At 41.6% G+C, this 17,018-nt stretch overlaps 1 protein-coding gene and 1 long non-coding RNA gene across 20 annotated transcripts in view; one reads left to right on the top strand and one right to left on the bottom strand.

Moving 5' to 3' along the window:
* ZNF711 (zinc finger protein 711) overlaps positions 1 to 14,640 on the bottom strand; it is a 46,248-nt gene extending 31,608 nt beyond the window's left edge. For 12 of the 19 annotated variants that reach the window (XM_041118999.1, XM_041118998.1, XM_041119000.1 and 9 more), the window contains exons 1-3: positions 9,676 to 10,259; positions 6,617 to 6,721; positions 4,511 to 5,056 (exon numbers count right to left, since the gene is read on the bottom strand). In XM_041118999.1, the coding sequence (XP_040974933.1) occupies positions 4,511 to 5,056; positions 6,617 to 6,695 (625 nt within the window). In that variant the 5' untranslated portion in view covers positions 6,696 to 6,721; positions 9,676 to 10,259. Of the gene's footprint in view, positions 1 to 838; positions 927 to 1,027; positions 1,331 to 4,510; positions 5,057 to 6,616; positions 6,722 to 8,025; positions 9,625 to 9,675; positions 13,266 to 14,407 lie in introns of those variants that run through there. The other 7 variants (XM_041118994.1, XM_041118993.1, XM_041118995.1 and 4 more) reach the window with 7 other exon arrangements.
* A 217-nt stretch (positions 14,641 to 14,857) lies between these two features.
* LOC121232498 lies at positions 14,858 to 15,629 on the top strand. Its single transcript, XR_005931040.1, has 2 exons — positions 14,858 to 14,967; positions 15,406 to 15,629. It is a non-coding gene; the product is annotated as an uncharacterized LOC121232498 (long non-coding RNA).
* The last annotated feature ends 1,389 nt before the right edge of the window (positions 15,630 to 17,018 follow it).

The raw sequence follows: 17,018 nt of genomic DNA, 5'->3' as shown, positions 1-17,018 counted from the left end.
ATCTGGTGAAACAACAGAAGAAAAAACCCACAGAATTTAGATAGTTGCCTTACCAGAACATCGATTGCAATATAACAAAGATTACACAAAGAAAAAAAAAAGGAGCAATTTTTGAAGTTTACAAACTTTATAAGAATAAATATTTTCAGCCAAAAATATAAAGTAAAATACATGGATATAGCATGTACACTCACATGCTGTGTTTTACCATTTCAAGTAAAGCCCCCGAATCTTCAATATCCTTTAAAAAATAGGCAGCCCTGTCTTAGAGGGGCAAACTTACAACATTATTTTTAAAATTAGTGGTTACTCCCACACCATCAACCATCCTGTGTATTTTCAGAGATCTTCAGTGTCTACAATTTAAGATAAAGTAATGGAAACATATCAGGAAGCCTGTGTATTCAGGGCCTCTGGAATCACTTTTCTAAAAAAGCAAAAATGTAATATAACAAAATTTGAAAAATATAAACTGGACTGAGAAAATGATACTGATATAGACTGTCATTTGTAAGATGTTGCCTTTTGTTTCAAATACTTCAACAACAAAAGACACTGAATCGACAATTGCTATTGCTTAAATTGCTCTCTTATATGAAGTAATTTCATGCTTTCAATCTATTTTTTAAACACATTTAGATAAGGGGACAACAATCAACACAGCAGGACATGTAATCTTTGTCAAGTTCCAAAATATTATGACTTTTTTTAAAAAACAGATAATGAAAATATTCTATTGTCTAAGTAATATGACTTCAATCACAGACTGCTAACCCATTAGTGCTAAATTATCTGATGACTTTTCCCAGTGATAGTTCTCAGGAACAGGAATGCTTACTTTATGTCAATGGCATATGAAAGTGTCTTCCAGATCTGACTCATCCACCAGAAGCACTACATATTATTATCTCGTCACTTAAAATTAACTGAAAAAACACAACAGAGAACCTTTATAAATATATGCTGAATCCTCCTGACTAAACAAGGTTTAAAGGAAAACTCAGCACACTTCCAACTTCAAACTTACCTTACTTTGCTGTTTTCAGGTGTGTGATGTCCAGATTCACCGTGGATTGCCAGCTCCCAATTCATGTGATGCCTCAGCATGCACTATGCTGGTGATATCACACCCACCATAGGAGCCCATAGGGATAACATGAGGGCAAGATAAGTCCCGTGGTTTTACAATTTTTTCATATTTTTCTAATGTCTGATATACTTATTTTATATCCCATAGGTTACAATATAGGAGTATTAATATTATAATGTTTAGCAAATTACGTAACACTGTATTGTAATATACTAAAAAGGAGGTGGTGGTGGAACAGTACCTTACCCCTAAAGGCCAGCTCCAGTGTTGTTCTTTGGTGGGTATGAGGTCACCAACATAGTGCATGCAGGGCCAACACACAGATCGGGAGCTGGCAATCCGCTGTGGGTCTGAATATCGCAAACCTGAAAAACAAAAAAGGGTACGCTTTAAGCTACACGTGTGCTAACTCCTCCCTGGCAAAATGGGATGTACTGTTCATAATTTTCCCACCTCAGTATGAGATGGATTGGGTTCATGATCACACCATATACATTCATTTTGTATTAATTTCCTTTTTAACAAGTCCCTCTTAAACAGGTATTCTGGAGTTTTAGAACAAGGGATCATGTATATCCCATGGCATACATTGTGAACATATCAAAAAAAAGATTTTTAAGTCTTACAAGGCTGATTTTAAAAAGCTGAATTCACCTGCACTGAGATAGCAGAGTGGTGATAATCTTCTAGTGAAAATTCCCAATTACAAAATCATATGCAGCTAGTTTACAGAACTATCAAAACAAACTTAGTATTTTCCAAATAGTATTTACACAAAAAATATAATTACCAATGGCGTATAAAATATCTACATGGGAACGTCATCTTAAAACGGTGAAAAATCACCTTTCAGTATATTTAAACTGTAACTCCCAATAAAAGAATAAGGTAAGTTAAAATTCCACACTCAGCTCAGCTTCACACCCTAAAATGTAGTATTTTAGAAGTTCCCAAACTGTGTTCCACAGAACAGCTAGTGGTATTCCCTAAGGGCATCATCTGTCATTTTATGTAAAGTCCCCCCTTTTTCAATACTAAATTTCATTAAGAGACAGCTAATTATTTTGAGAATCTTTAAAACTATCATTTTGATGTGATTTACATTATAAAAAAGTCCAACAGTCCTACATATACACCCCAAAAGAAGTATCATAAAATTAACTTTCTACAATATTTACTGAACATTTTAAGTAAATAAAAAGAATTTTAAACTGCTTGATAAACTGAAGCATTTATCTATTCTACACAATACCGCACCTCAAATACTGTGTTCAGTTTTGGTCCCCTCACTACAAGAAAGACACTGAGGTGCTGGAGCGTGTCCAGAGAAGGGCAACGAAGCTGGTGAAGGGTCTAGAGAACAACTCTTATGAGGAGCGGCTGAGGGAACTGGGGTTGTCTGGAGAAAAGGAGGCTGAGGGGAGACCTTATCGCTTTCTACAACTACCTGAAAGGAGGTTGTAGCGAGGTGGGGATCGGTCTCTTCTCCCACGTAACAAGCAATAGGACAAGAGGAAATGGCCTCAAGTTGCACCAGGGGAGGTTTAGATTGGATATTAGGAAAAATTTCTTCACCAAAAGGTTTGTCAAGCACTGGAACAGGCTGCCCAGAGAAGTGGTGGAGTCATCATCCCTGGAGGTATTTAAAAGACGTGTGGATGTGGCACTTAGGCACACGGTTTAGTGGCAGACTTGGCTGTGTTAGCTTAATGGTTGGACTCAATGATGATCTTAAAGGTCCTGTCCAATCTAAATGACTCTATGATTGCCTTAATTTATCTAAAATGATTACTTAAAACAAAATTCTAGATTAATATGTAGCTTCCAACAGTGACTATTCAGGCATATCATGATTATACATATATATAAAATCTAATTTGCCAAAAACTATGTCTCAAAGTGGCTTCAAAACATTGTAAAAGCCATTGGTAGGCTTGAGAACACCTGACAAAACTGTAAACATATCAGACACAGCTGAGGTCATCAAGTATCTGTTCCTCAAAGTTTAAGATACTCTGGTCTAAGTGCAGTGATCATCATTATCAACCACACTTATCTATCTTAGAAGGAATCTGAAAGATGACTTTACTTACAATTACAAAGGTGCAGTTGGAAATACCGCAGTTACAGAATACAACTCATCGTAAGTACTCTGTCAGAAAGGAGGAGTTTTTTCAATGAAACAACTGACTGCAAAAATGGTGTTCCTTTATTTACAAACACACAGAAATTCTTCTGTTGTAGGTCTAATTTGCTTTTAGACTGAGGTTTTTTTGGTTCTTCTTCCAAAAAAACTTTTTTGACTCCTGTTAGTGACATATGGCATTACAGTAATGACAGAATGATAAAAGAAAAAAAATAATCATTGCTGTCCATCCTATACTGAACAAAAAATAAATACAAAAAAAATATTTTGCATAAGGGACATAAATGCTATGAAATATTGAAATCTTTATAATTACTAATCAGTCATGTCCTCTGTCTTGAAATTTTTAATAAACGCAGCTTGCTGTGAACAGATTGACACTTTGACACACTTGGCATTGCCTTTTTTTTTTAACATACTGCTTCTGACTAAATAAAATCTGTTTTGACCTACTCACATTTCATTAACTAATTTGGGGAAGTCAAAAATCTACAATGAATTACCATACATTTTATCAAATACGTGTAACAATAAAAACTCATATCTTGAGTATAATTTAACCACTGAAGACACATAATATACCTAAGGTCCTTTCAGTAGCTCTCACTCAACAAGTAGTATAGGACCATACAGTTTCCTCACAGTTGAATGCTGTGTGGAAACTTGAAATGGGCAGCCACTTTCCAGTGTTAGAGAGCCAATCAATTAATGCACACAATGCCTTAATGTCAAGTTCAGTCCAGAACAGCACAACATACAATAAAATGCCTATTATAATTTTTAATACAGCTAAACAAACAATATTTTGTGGACACATAAAACTTTACGAGTCAGATACCTTAAAAACCTATTTCTTTGTTGGATTCTATTGACTAAACCCAACACATTATTTTTACATGAATCTACATATGTAATGTAGTAATCTACATAGTAATATACCTGTATATTTAAAAAAAAAAAAAAAAAGTATTATACTCAAAATATGTGGAATGTTTAACTTCCCAATGTGTTCTTCTCAATTTTCAGGAATATCTATTTTCAGAAACACAAACATACACACTCATTCACTCAACAGCATGAATGTCATTCTCCTTCTTGCTGTATCAGCAATAATGGATTTTTCATCAAGAAAACCCAAATCCAGACACCAAAAATTAACTGGGCAACAGACTACTATTTGAGACTTCCAGTACAGAATGCAGCAAGAGTCACATTATAGTACCTTCTCCCCACCAGACCACTTCTACTTCAGATAATCTCCTGTTTATATCTACCTTTGTTTAACTTACAAGATATCATTAAGTAGTCTTCAGATGTACTCTTGCCATCATCGTCGTCTTCTGTTTTTATAGTCACTGTGGAGCCAGGAACAGTACCAGCTGCTTGAATGACTGCTTCAGAATCTGAGTTCGTTACAAGAACTTCTTCTGAAACCATTGTAGGAGAGTTGGCTCCTGACACAGAGTCTTGCACCACATGCTCCAAATGTCCATCAGGACCCGTGACAAGGTCAGCCACAAAAACCTGATCAGGAACTCTAACGGTTTCTGTTATTAGATCAGAAGTCAAAACATGATCACTGGTATCTAAAGCTTCTTCAATAGCAACATCAGCTTCCAAAACAGAATCGGGAACAATTACACCTTCTGTTACAACATCAGTTTCAGTGATGATGTCAGGTCCTTGGACAACTTCAGCAGCTAAGCCATGATCAAGAGTTATTCCATCATCGGTAACAACATCAGAAACTAGGACAGCTTCGGGGACTGATACAACAATATGGTCTCCATCAATATGAGCAGTGCCAGCCATTCCAGCCACTATGAAACAATTATGAATGAAGAGAAAAACATTAAAATTATTGCATTAGCTATTAGTTTAGATAAGGAACAGAATAATTTTATAGGTAAGTTAAACACAGATGTACAATTCTGTTACTTTTCAACAACCACATTTTGCATTTCACCCAATAAAGACTACCCAAAGCAGCCTGTATTCTTTAAATTAAGAAAAACAAAACATGCCACTGCCTTAAGACACAATGTGGAGTTTTCCCCCAATTTAGGTTTTACAATGCCAATACGTTAAAAAATACAGGTCAGTTTGCAATTTCACCTTTTTAAAGTCCAGTTAGAAAATGTTTGACTAGAGTAGCAGTTTGAACCTTCACAGAATTCTTGCATGATACTGGAAGTATGGCAATAATACATTAATTGCTGTTACAATAAAAGGACTCTCATCCTTTAGACTGCATGGGCCTTGATAAAAATAAATACTCAGTTGTATGCAATATTTATAGAACAATTTCCAACAACTTGCCACGTTGCAAGGAATGACTAGAAGCAGAAACCTGTTTTTCATTAACAGACTTGACTGGCGAGTCATATTTGCAGACTACTTTTCTATACATAAAAAAGAATGCACACATAAATAGCAGTTTTAATGAATAAAACACTCGAGAAAATGGTTCTTATCAGAATGAAAAAAAAATTAAAATTATTCAGCATTGTATTGCAAATGCAATTATTTTGGTACACTCTAAAGAGTACTAATTCATGTTAGAACAAAGACATGCTCCTTCCCAATACCTGAGAAGGTCACCTCCTGTCATAATGCAGAAATGGAGACCCACAAAGAAAAGACTGGAGATTTCTTGCTGTCCTTTCCCTAAACCTTCAAAATTGCTGAGGTTATTTAGCACTGCCACCAAAAGAAACAGTATTCATTTTAAAAAAAAGTCCAATTTAGAAACAAGTTTTCTTACATCAGTGCAGTCCCAGGACTGATGTTCCTGACAGAAGACTTCTAAGCACATGTGAACATGCAGATTCAGCTAAATCTGTAAATTGTTGCCTACATAGTAAGTTATCTGTTGTCACACAGACAAAAAAACTATTTCCCACCACGTATACTGAAATATCCTGAAGGAGAACTGGAGATAGTGATCAAGGTAAGCACACAAGAGCTCGGATGTTGTTTGCATCCTGTACTGGATGTTATTTACATCTCCTGTATGTTGGGAGATGTAACAACCAGTCAATGTGATTTCAAGAAGCACAGGCACCACAAAACTGCTGAACTCCTGAAAACATTTTCTATCTCATCTAGAGCACTTTGGGCCACAGACTGTACTTCCCTTTTTTTTTTTTCTTCCAGAATTACTTCAATATTTTAGAATACCTGACTATTTCAAGATCAGCAACTAAAGTATACAAAGACATACACACCACCTTAAATTTTTAATTTTCTCAAAAAAAGTCATGCAAGTAGCATTATTATGTTGGTCAACTCTACATCTTGATATAATTTATAAACATATAGCAAAACCCAGAAAAAAGTCTTGGTTTTTATTCATTATTTTTAATAGTTAAAATGTTTACCAAAATCCTGCATAATCATAGTGTGAGGCATTTTGGATTCTTGTGTTTGCAGTCCAAGACTTCCACCACCTGGATCCATATTCAGCTAAGTTCATTCACAAATAACTGCAATAAAAGCAAAATCATAATTTATATTGAACAGTGTTATTGCATTGATTAGCTTTACTGGATTAATGTGTCACACTGACAAACACAGAAAAGTATTTATTCAAAAATTCAAGAAAAAAGCATTTAGTACTTCATACAATTTGCTTTGCTTTATTCTTTTGTTTTTACATTTTTTTGACCTAAAATCCTGAAAATGTTTCCATCCATAAGTAGCCCTCCAGTAATCAAGAATTACACATGCTAGTGAAACCAAACAAGTCAGTAATTCTTGGTCAGGACTTAAAAGGGGTTTTTATGTAAGTCTTTGGTTACTGCTTAGCCTAGAACAGTTCTGTTTATATTCTGTAGAATTTAACTGGAAAGTGCTTTCTAGTTACCTTCAGCATGCAGAGGTACAGACTTCAACATTACATTATTTCTAGGAGCAGTAAGCACAAGAAATGCCTAAACCTTCAATCTCCCCACTGCAAACTGAACATTAAAATAGTTTTGCAGTTTTATGAGACTATCTCCATAGGGTGACAGCTCACTGACTGACAGTAAAGATCTCACCTGCAATACCAGCAGTAGCATCAGGCCATAGTAACAAAACAATATAACACGTTAGTAAGCAACTGAACCTAGTTACAGGTAACTTATTATCTAGAAGCAGAAACTTTGTCAAGAAGCAAGTTAACTTTGTCTTAAATAAACTGTAGCTGTCTGTAGAAGCAAGAAATACAAGTTGGACATCAAGGGCGCACACGTGCTATTACTAACTACATTATATATATATATATATATCTCTCTCTCTCTCTCACATAAATACCATAATAACACATATTAGCAACTACGCACAAAGAAGTCACCTTTGCTCTATCCCTGTCTGTATATGCTCTTTAACCAATTATCAAGACTGGTGATTATGGATGTGTGGAGCTGCATCGAAGAAAGATGAGAATTGCATTGGGAGTATCAATTTTCCAGATTCTTTCATAATTTTGTATCTATCAGATACTTCAAAACAAATTTTAATGTGTAAGTTTAATTCAACATTGTTTAATTATAGGTAAGTTTTGAAAAAGTTGCATAGTGCACTAAACTTACAAGAGCAAAAGTGCTGAACCTGATTTTCTCTTCCAGCGGTTGTATACGAACCCCTCTATATCATTAAAAAAAGTCTGACAAAAGGCCTGGTACAACATTTAATGAGCCCTCATTTAGATTTGCATGCACAGTGCAGAACTACCCATTATAACAGGCAACAGCTAAGCATAAGAAAGGCCAGCTTATTTCAACATCTCCATTGCCATGATACTTACTGAAGAAGCAACAGTGCTCAACAGACTTCTGTGCTGACACCTCTATTTACCATTCCAGTGTTAGGACTGTATTATGCATATTGGTTGACATTTTATTTCAAAACTGTCAGCTTATTCTAGAAATCTCATCTTCCAACACTGTCCCTTCTGTGCTGCCTCATTTCCGCTGCCAGGGAAAAGCGGGTCCTATGCAGCTGCCATATCCCTCTAACAGAAAACTGATCCTTTAAAGCTTCTGATAGAACAGACCCGCGAACTCTTTGTCAACTCCCCACCATTATCCTTCAGTGTTACTTCTTTAGCTTCATTTTCTTTCTCTTCTTGTGTTTTTGACAACTGCTTTCTTGCTTTGGCTCTTCTAATTCCCCTTAATGCTTAGGGGCTTCTGTTTCCCGAGTTCTCTTTTGTCAGACTTGCCTATTTTCCTCAATCTTTTAAAATTATACCAGTTCCTCAAACCTTGCCACACAGCCATGCCAGTTTTACTCTTGAGTTTTACTTCTGAGATTCTCGCGTTCATTAAAATGCAATTCCAATTACATCCAAGAATTTTCACACATGGACAGTAAATGTTGAGCTTCTCACTAAACTCAGTTTTACCAAGATCTCCATTTCTGGTATCTTATCTGTCTTGGGGATGCTGAATCTCCTTCATAAGGTACAGCTACACAAGCTTGCTTTCAGAGAAGAAGAAAGCATGTAACATCTCTTTGACAGCGTTTCCATAAGATACAAGAGAGAAGGATAAATTAGCATTCCTCCATGCTATTTGCATTGCTACTAAGCATTAAAGTGTAGGGATTTTGAACTATTTTGCAATTTGCTGCAACCCAAAAGACTTTTACACAAGTTCTCAGCGCAGATGAAGCAACTCCATAGAAGCAGCCACAGGAGTATACAGAGACCAAGGCTTTCACAGGTGAAAAATCTCTGTTGCACAAGACTAAAATCTTGTACTTTCTTGCCCCCTCATACCCAAGAATTGGAAACAAGTGACAGTATCACACAGAAGACGAAGAGTTTTAGGAGTTGTGGGAAGGGAACAAAGAATAAGAGCTCAGGTCAGAACTACCTGGAACTGGGTGGTGCAGAGTTGAATAGGAAGCACAAATGCTTTTAAGAGCAAGTCTCAGAAAGACGGTACTTTTTCTGTTGTAGTACCAACCTTGATTTTGCTCTTCTGAACCGCATAAAAAGTTGACCCCTACCCTACTGCAAGAATTTGTTTAGGTCTGTGCACTTAAATCCAAAATATGACAGAAACTTCAAGTACTTTGTGATACAACATATTTGACAACCCTACTGCAATGAAACATACCAAGTAGCATTAAGAGGTAACGTAGTCAAGCAAGGCAAATAATAAAATAAGCCAAGCTGTAAGAATAAATGGCTTAAGCGCCTGAAATTGCTGAGATACCTCTAAGCCAGAATCAAGGGACCCAGAAAGAGCCAGGACCTAATGCAACTCACACTATCGCACTAATCCAGAAGTAAACTAAACTTTGCAGTAGACATGATGTTAATTTCTCTTAAAACATGAAGCTCTATCAATAACAGGCACTAGAGTCCACAGTAAATGACCCTAAAAACCAAACAGATCAAAGTATCTTAATGCCAGTTACTAAGTTTACTACACCATTTGCGGCTCACCAGAACTGACAGCGCTGGATCCTTGGTACCAAACCAAGTCGCCATCGAGAAGGGAGATGCTGGCACTCTGTCAGTGCCAAGGGCCACGCTGCACTGGGCTGACCCACAGAATCAGGCGGTCTCTACTGCGTCGGGCACCAGGCTCGGTCTGCACGTGGAAACTGATGCTCCAGATGTCATTCAAGCCAGGCAGAAAGCCACCAAGGTGAGATAATGTGAAAAGTCAATTTTGGTGCTACACTGCTTTGCCTCCTTTTTTACAATTGTGTTAAATGCCTTCACTTCAGCGGGTGATGCAGAATGCCTACACTGTGCAGGCCACAACACACACGCCAGGTGGGTACAGCTTCATCTTTGGGTTTTTTTAATATGAAAAAATACAAAACAGAGTAACGAGAGAAAGTAGTAGTATGTGGAAAAGACAATCCATGCTTACTGCATCTTCATTGTCAAGGAAGGAACTGAGCAGAGATTCCTTCTCTTACACTCTTGAACTCCTCAAGCGAAGGAAGCAGCAAGCAGTCCGCAATGATGGCAATTTCAAGAAAAAGTCACCGATCCACCCCAAGGAGGTTTCAACTTAACTGAGAATACAAAAGAACCAAAGAACTTGTATCACCTAGTGTCACTATCACCCTTTCAACACTTTCTCCCCATATTATTTGCTCAAATCTAATTCTCTCAAATTGTCTTTAAATCTACAATACTAATTCTTGGGGACGACAATGACATAGCATTCTTCTTACAGAGCTACAAGAATTCCCCGATGTAATTTCTTGATGGTGCCATAACAGAGCAAGTTAGTTCCACAAACCAGCTAGTATTATAAAAACACAAGTCAAAGATTATCAATGAGAAAAGTAGTCAAGGATTTAACTAACAATTCCACCCATACAATCAAATTTCAATGTAGCTTTAAGTTTTAGCTCCAAAATCAAATTCTTTCACCACTGTAGGAATTACAAAGCAGCTTCAGAATCTTAGTGCAATGCTCTATCACTCCTGAATTATAGTCACAGCCATCAAACTCTTATGGTAGCTAACACTTGCTATTAAAAAATAACACACAGCTCTAGACCGTAAATGGCTAATTTAATATAGCCATATCAGAATTAATGCAATACTCTACAATTTCCTGACCACAGCCTTTACACTTGGATAATCCTTCTTTTTTAACGTAAGTGGATATGAAAAATTATCTTAAATTATACCAATCTGAGATTACAGGAAGAATATGCTAGGCTTTTCTTCCATCTCAATAAGCAACTTCATTTCTTTTCAGATTATATAATTAGATGCCCATATATATTACCTACTGTGCTACACTGAAAATTCAATACAAAGTAAGACTGTAATTTTAATTTAAATTAAAATTTCTGCAAGCAAAACAAATTATCACTAAAAGGAGTATTTTCCCGGTAGCTAACTGGACTATAAAAATTACTAAAGTTATGGGATGGCACCTTCTGTGCACATAGTACTATGAGTACCTCAAACTTCCACTGAAAACAGAGATGGATGATGACACGCTAGCAATAAACATGCTGAAGCTGTACCTTGGTTGATGCAGCTGGTATCCAACCATCACCTAAGTATATTCTTCTAAACCCTCAGTGCAGACAAAGGACTGAGTTGCACCAACTATGCAATCGCAGATTTGGTCTTTTTTAATATATACTTTTGGGTCTTAAAGGAATGCAGCGACCGCAGAAACACCCCTTACCGCTAACGCTGGAACAATTAACAACAGATAAGGCCCCCAATTCTGCTACAACTGGGCATTTCTGCTCACAGATTTCAGTAGTGCAAATGATTTAGTTGTGCGCACTACATATGCATGCAAATCTTATTACTGCAAACAGCAAACAGTGATTAACTGTGGTTCTTCAGAGCTTTTTTCTGTTGTACGCCATGTTATATACCCACATGATCACAGAAGTGGTCCAATTGTATGTTTTAAAAAACGACTGAGAAATAAGGCAGAAAGCTGCATTTCTGTATACCGTCATAATCCTACACTTATCCATACCCCTCTTGCCTCTAACTATTAAGATCTCAGGTTTTTCCTCTCAATTCCCCTTCTCCTCTATGTATTTAGAATAAAATACTGTGAAAATGCTTTATTAGCATCAGCTAATAAAATAATATAACCTTACAACATTCCGTTAATATTTTCACTGTTTTGTTTTTTTTTTTAATTATAGCATGCTATCTTGCACCAGGAAGGAGTACATTACCATCAGATCCCAAAATGAAGAATTTCATGAAATCTAAACTGAGAGTCCCAGAGCAGTGTCTCAAGGCTAAATTTTTAAAATATGTATGTATCTGAAATTGGTTTGCTTTTTTTGAAATATATAGTTCTCTTTCTAACTAGCTTCAGGATAAGGTCGATTTTAACCTATTTCAGTCCTTTATACCAAAGCTCTTCCTCAGACAGGGCTCAGCTGAGACCAGGCAATGAATTTTAAATTCAAAAAAAATGGGATGTATGATCGCTCCGTCTACTGGCAAGAACACTACTATAAACTACTACTGTAAACGGTATTTTTGAAAACCAAAGATGATGGCTGGCAGTTTGGGGCTACCCAGGAACACATAATAGCAACACTCAACTGAAAAACTGTTAAAGGTCCAGGCCCTTATAAACACTGTTCTTAGTATGCACACTGATTTATTCTTAGCTTACTCTTCCCATAAAAATATCATAAGATAAGCATTAACATTTTAATTTTTTTTGAGAACGCTTTCAGAAAACACCCTAAATTGAGAGATCTTCAGCAAAGTATTTTAAGGAGGAGGGGAAAAAAAATGAATGCTTCAGCACTTCCACCCTTCCCAGGAAAAAAAGGGTGTCATTCCTGCACCCAGAGGTACAATGATGCTCCCAATCAATATGCTGGCTTCCAGGCATTGTTGCCATATTTAAAATTTTTAGAACGTAAAAGATATTTCTACAGAATGCCAATCACAACTTAATAAATCTACATAAATAAAGAGCATGTATTTAATACATTTTGTTATATCCTAGACAGTGTGGTCCTGCAAATGCTAAGCATCTCCCCAGTTCACACAAACGATTATTCCTAACACGTTCAGGCGATACATTTTCACATAAAGCATATTTGCATGGTCAGCCCTTAAGGACTCCGTTAAAATAGTGAATTTCTTCCCAATAATATTTAAGTCTTGTTTACGCACAATAAAGTAAAACAAAACGGTCATAATTCGTCAGGTGTTTCAGATATTCGTAAGCTGCATATGACATTTCGATTAAACCAAAAGGACCAAGCTCAGACACAGAGCGATGTAACACAACAGATAAACTTGTATGTAGTTGAAAAATCAAAAGCAGATGCTTTCTAATTATCTTATCTCTTAACATTCAGGTTCAAGAGGAAAACAAGAGAATTATCCTCCCCTGAAGACACTTCAGGGTTTGGGGGTTTTTTTCCCCCCAATTTTTAATGCAGCAACCAATAGAAACGCAACGAAAACCATCCTGCTTACGCAGAAATCTTAAGCAGAAAAACGCAATTCACAAAACAGCGTGCAGGTCAACACAAGCCCTTGGCAGAAAAAAGACTGGGTATGAAAACCTAACGTATCCATTTTAAAGTCCTTTATTGTGTTCGCCTCTAAAGCATCCACGAAAACTTACACTCTAAATCCGTTTAAAACAACAAGGACAAAAACCCGTGAACGAGTTTTCGTCCGACAGCCCGAAAGGCGCTCGAGGCTCTTAGAGAAATTAACGGAAGAGATGAATTTCCACCCGCGTGTCACATCCCCAGCAGAAACCAAACCTCCCGCAACAAAAACCACGGGCAGCGAAGGGCGACAAGCCGCCTCAACCCACCGCGCAGCCGGGGCTGCCGGCTCCTGGGGCTGCCAGACCCGCCATCCCACGGCTCCCCACACGACCGCCGCCGCCGGCGGCAACGGCGCTGCGCGGCCGCGGAGGAGCCCTCCCGCGCGTGCTCGCGGATCGGGCGCGCCGCCGGGCGGCGGGATCGGGAACGCGGCTGTTGGCGGGGCGGGCGAACCCGCAGTGCCGGCCGGGCAAGCCCGGAGCGGAGCCTTTCCCCCGCCCGCACCCCGCGGACCCCTTTGACTCAACCCGTCCAAGCGGCCGGCAGCCGCCCCGGTGCCGGGGAGAAGCGGCCGGCGGTGCCGCCGCGCCGGGGGGAGGAGGAGCGCGGAGACAATGGGAGCCCGCGGAGCGGCCGGAGGAGGGGGAGGGGGGGCCGCTCCGCGGCGGGGGCGCGGGGAAGGGCCCGCCGCGCTCCGCGGCCTCCCCTCGGCTCGGCGGCCTCCGCCTGCGCGTCCCGGCCCGCCAGCCGGGCTCCTGCCCCGCGGCCGCCCCGGGAAAAGGGGGAGGCGGGGATAACCCCCGCGTCCCGGCTGCCGGGGAGCCCGCAGCCTTCCCCGCCCCGCCGGCCGACATCTTGTTTTCCGCCATTTTCTGGCCGCCCGAAAAGGCCCCCTCGGCCGCGGGGCCCGCCGGCACCGCCCGCCCCGCGCCCGCCGGCCGCGGCGGCCGAGACTCGCCGGCGCCCGCCGAGGGAGTGCGTGTGGGGGGCGGGGGGGACGACGACGGCGGGAGGACGGCGGCGGCGGCGGCCGGTCCCGGCGGCGGCCCTGTCAGGCCTCGGGCGCGGCCTGCGGTGCGGCCTAGCCGCCTCCATTGTCCCCCGTCCCCTGCCGGCCCGGCTCCGACGCCTCGGCTCACCTGTGCGGGTCCCCGCGCCGGGCGGCTGGGCCCCGGGGGTGGGGTGGGGGGGGAAGGGGGGGGGAAGGGAGGGGGGGGGCCGGGGCCGCAGGACTCCGCCGCCGCCGCCGCCGCCGCCGCGGCCTGGCATTCGGGTCCGCCGGGTCCGGGCCTGCACCAATCACAGGCTGGGCCGGGCGGCGGGGCGCGAGCGCGCGCGGCCTGCCTTCCCCCCCCCCCCACCCCCACCCCCCCACCCCACAACCCCCCCCCCCCCCCCCCCCCCCCCCCCCCATTCCCCCCCCCCTTTTCCCTTCCCTTCTTCCTCCCGCCGCCGGCCTCGCCGCGGCCGCCGCACGTCACTGCGCGCGCGCGCGCGCCGAGCGAGCAGGCGCACCCGCCGCGCCGAGGCCGCTGCGCCCTCACTCTGCCCGCGGTGGGGGGAGCCGAGCCCAGCCGAACCCAGCCGAATCGAGCCGAACCCAGCCGAATCGAGCCGAACCGGGACCCTCCGCCCCCCCCCCCCCCGCCTCTCCCCTCCCGTCCCTCGCCGCCACCGCTTATCGAGGGACGACCGTGAGGTAGTCTGCCTCGGGCCCCCGCCGGGAAACACTGAGGAAAGGGCAGGCCGTCGTCCCCCTCCCTCCTCCTCCTCCTCAGGGGGAAGAGGCGCCGGTGTCAGCGCAGAGGTGCGCGGTGGGCTCCGCCTGCCGCGGCGGGACGGAGCCTACAGCCGACCCCCCCCCCCCCCCCCCCCGAGCAGCACGGAAGGCGCCGGCGGGCGGTGTGAGGAGGGACGGCGGGGGGCGAGGAGGGACCCCGGGCCCGTTCTGCCCTACAAAGGCCCCGCGGCCGCTCCGCGAGCAGCGGGAGGCAACCCGAAGCGACAAGCCGTGCGTTTTACATACGCCCGCTCTGCCCCGGCTCAAGGGGACGCGTGTCGGAAATTCTTTGCCCGAACAAGGGTCAGGTCCAGCCCTATTTCTGTGTTCTGTACCCAATTTCACGTATTTCTACAGACAGACACTTCGGAGAGAACGCAAAAGCGCGTGTGACCGTCAAGGGTTTCAAAAAAAGGTTACTGGACGTCCCCAATGAACTGGTACAGCGTCGCCGTCCTCCCATCCACCTCTAGTTTCCCAAGAAAGTTGAAGGCGCCTCGCCCAGGCAGCTGCGACTGTCTTGGCTTCGTTATTGTACATTAAAGACATGGGTTGGGGTATTCAGAATACCTTGCCCGTATTACTTGTCTCAAGAATACAGTTACAAAAGGAAAACCCCGACACCAATAGTAACTTGGAAGAAAGTGCTGGTGTAAGTCACAGTATTTTCTTCACGTTTTGGTTTTTTTCCATCATTTGGGGTATGTCTGTGTGAATACCAGCATCTCTAGCCAAGTAGTTCTCTTAATACAGGTCTAGCAAAAAAAAAAAGAAAAAAAATTTTCAAAAAAGTCTTCTAAAGAATTAGCATGCATACACCTTAGTAACTGCATCAGTAAAATTGCTCAACACCTAAAAATGGCATATGCTTACAAGTGTCAATACGCAAAAATTTGGGCTAGAGAAGCCCATAAGGTCTGTTCTCTGGTTTAAGTAAATGGGTTGTAACTGTTACGTTTCCTAATCCTGCTTGAAGCTAAGAGTATTTTAGGGTGCATGCACCTCTAGTTTAGAAACTGACTTGTTAAATTGGCGCACGAACTGCATTGAATAGATCGTAGTACTGTAACGGTCAAATTTCAAACATCGTTAGGCAAACCCAAGCAATTGTTTTCTTTTTCTGGTTGAAATACAGATAACTCATGAGTGTTTGTTTTATAAAGTTTTGCCTTACATTTGAAACTAATTTTATGGACAGTGGTATTCAGTTGCCTGAATGTCTAATAGGGTGTCCAAAATGGATATGGCAGATATGACGACCTACAGAAGACTTGCCCTCTTCTAAAACAGCAGCGGGACATCAGATGGAATGCCACAGAGCATCAAAAATGGCACCAGGCAGCTATGTTTAGGTACTGAAATCGTGCAAGTAAATCTCATTTTGCACTACACAATTATAAATTGCAGTTAAATACAGAGTTACAAGGGGTTTTTTTCTTCTGTGATTCTTAAAAGATTCTTACTCCTGGACTTTAAAGTCCTTAGCACAGAACTTGGAGACCTCTCCTACATTTGACTCCCCTCCCCTTCTTTTTCCTTTTAAGGGGTAAGGAGCAGAATAGTGGGGTAAAGCTGTCCGTAACATGCCACACACCAAAGTAAATACAGCATGAAGAACATTCTAGTTGGTTCTTCCAGCTTTAGCAAAAGATAGGCATTCTAATGGGAAAGTAATTTCAAACTGATCAACACAATTAAGGAATGAGAGGAAAAATACCTGAAAAAGGTAATCACAAAACTGAATACTTGGGAAAATGGTGAGAGAGAATCTCACAAGGTGATACAATCAGAAAAGCAGAACTACAGGGAGATTAATTAACCCTTTCTTCAACAAAATCCCATCTATGCTGGATTCTGTCTTCCAGAGTAATATCAAGGGAAATCTCAAAAGCAAAACGAGCATAAAATAGCAACAAGCAACAACAAGGCTATTGCCAACAATGAGGGAAAAACATTCAACATCAGAACCA

The sequence above is a fragment of the Aquila chrysaetos genome, chromosome 21, assembly GCF_900496995.4.
Source record: "Aquila chrysaetos chrysaetos chromosome 21, bAquChr1.4, whole genome shotgun sequence".
NCBI classification, from domain to species: Eukaryota; Metazoa; Chordata; class Aves; order Accipitriformes; family Accipitridae; genus Aquila; species Aquila chrysaetos.
The sequence above is the reverse complement of the archived record's forward strand: the minus strand, read 5'-3'. Positions and strand labels throughout refer to the sequence as shown.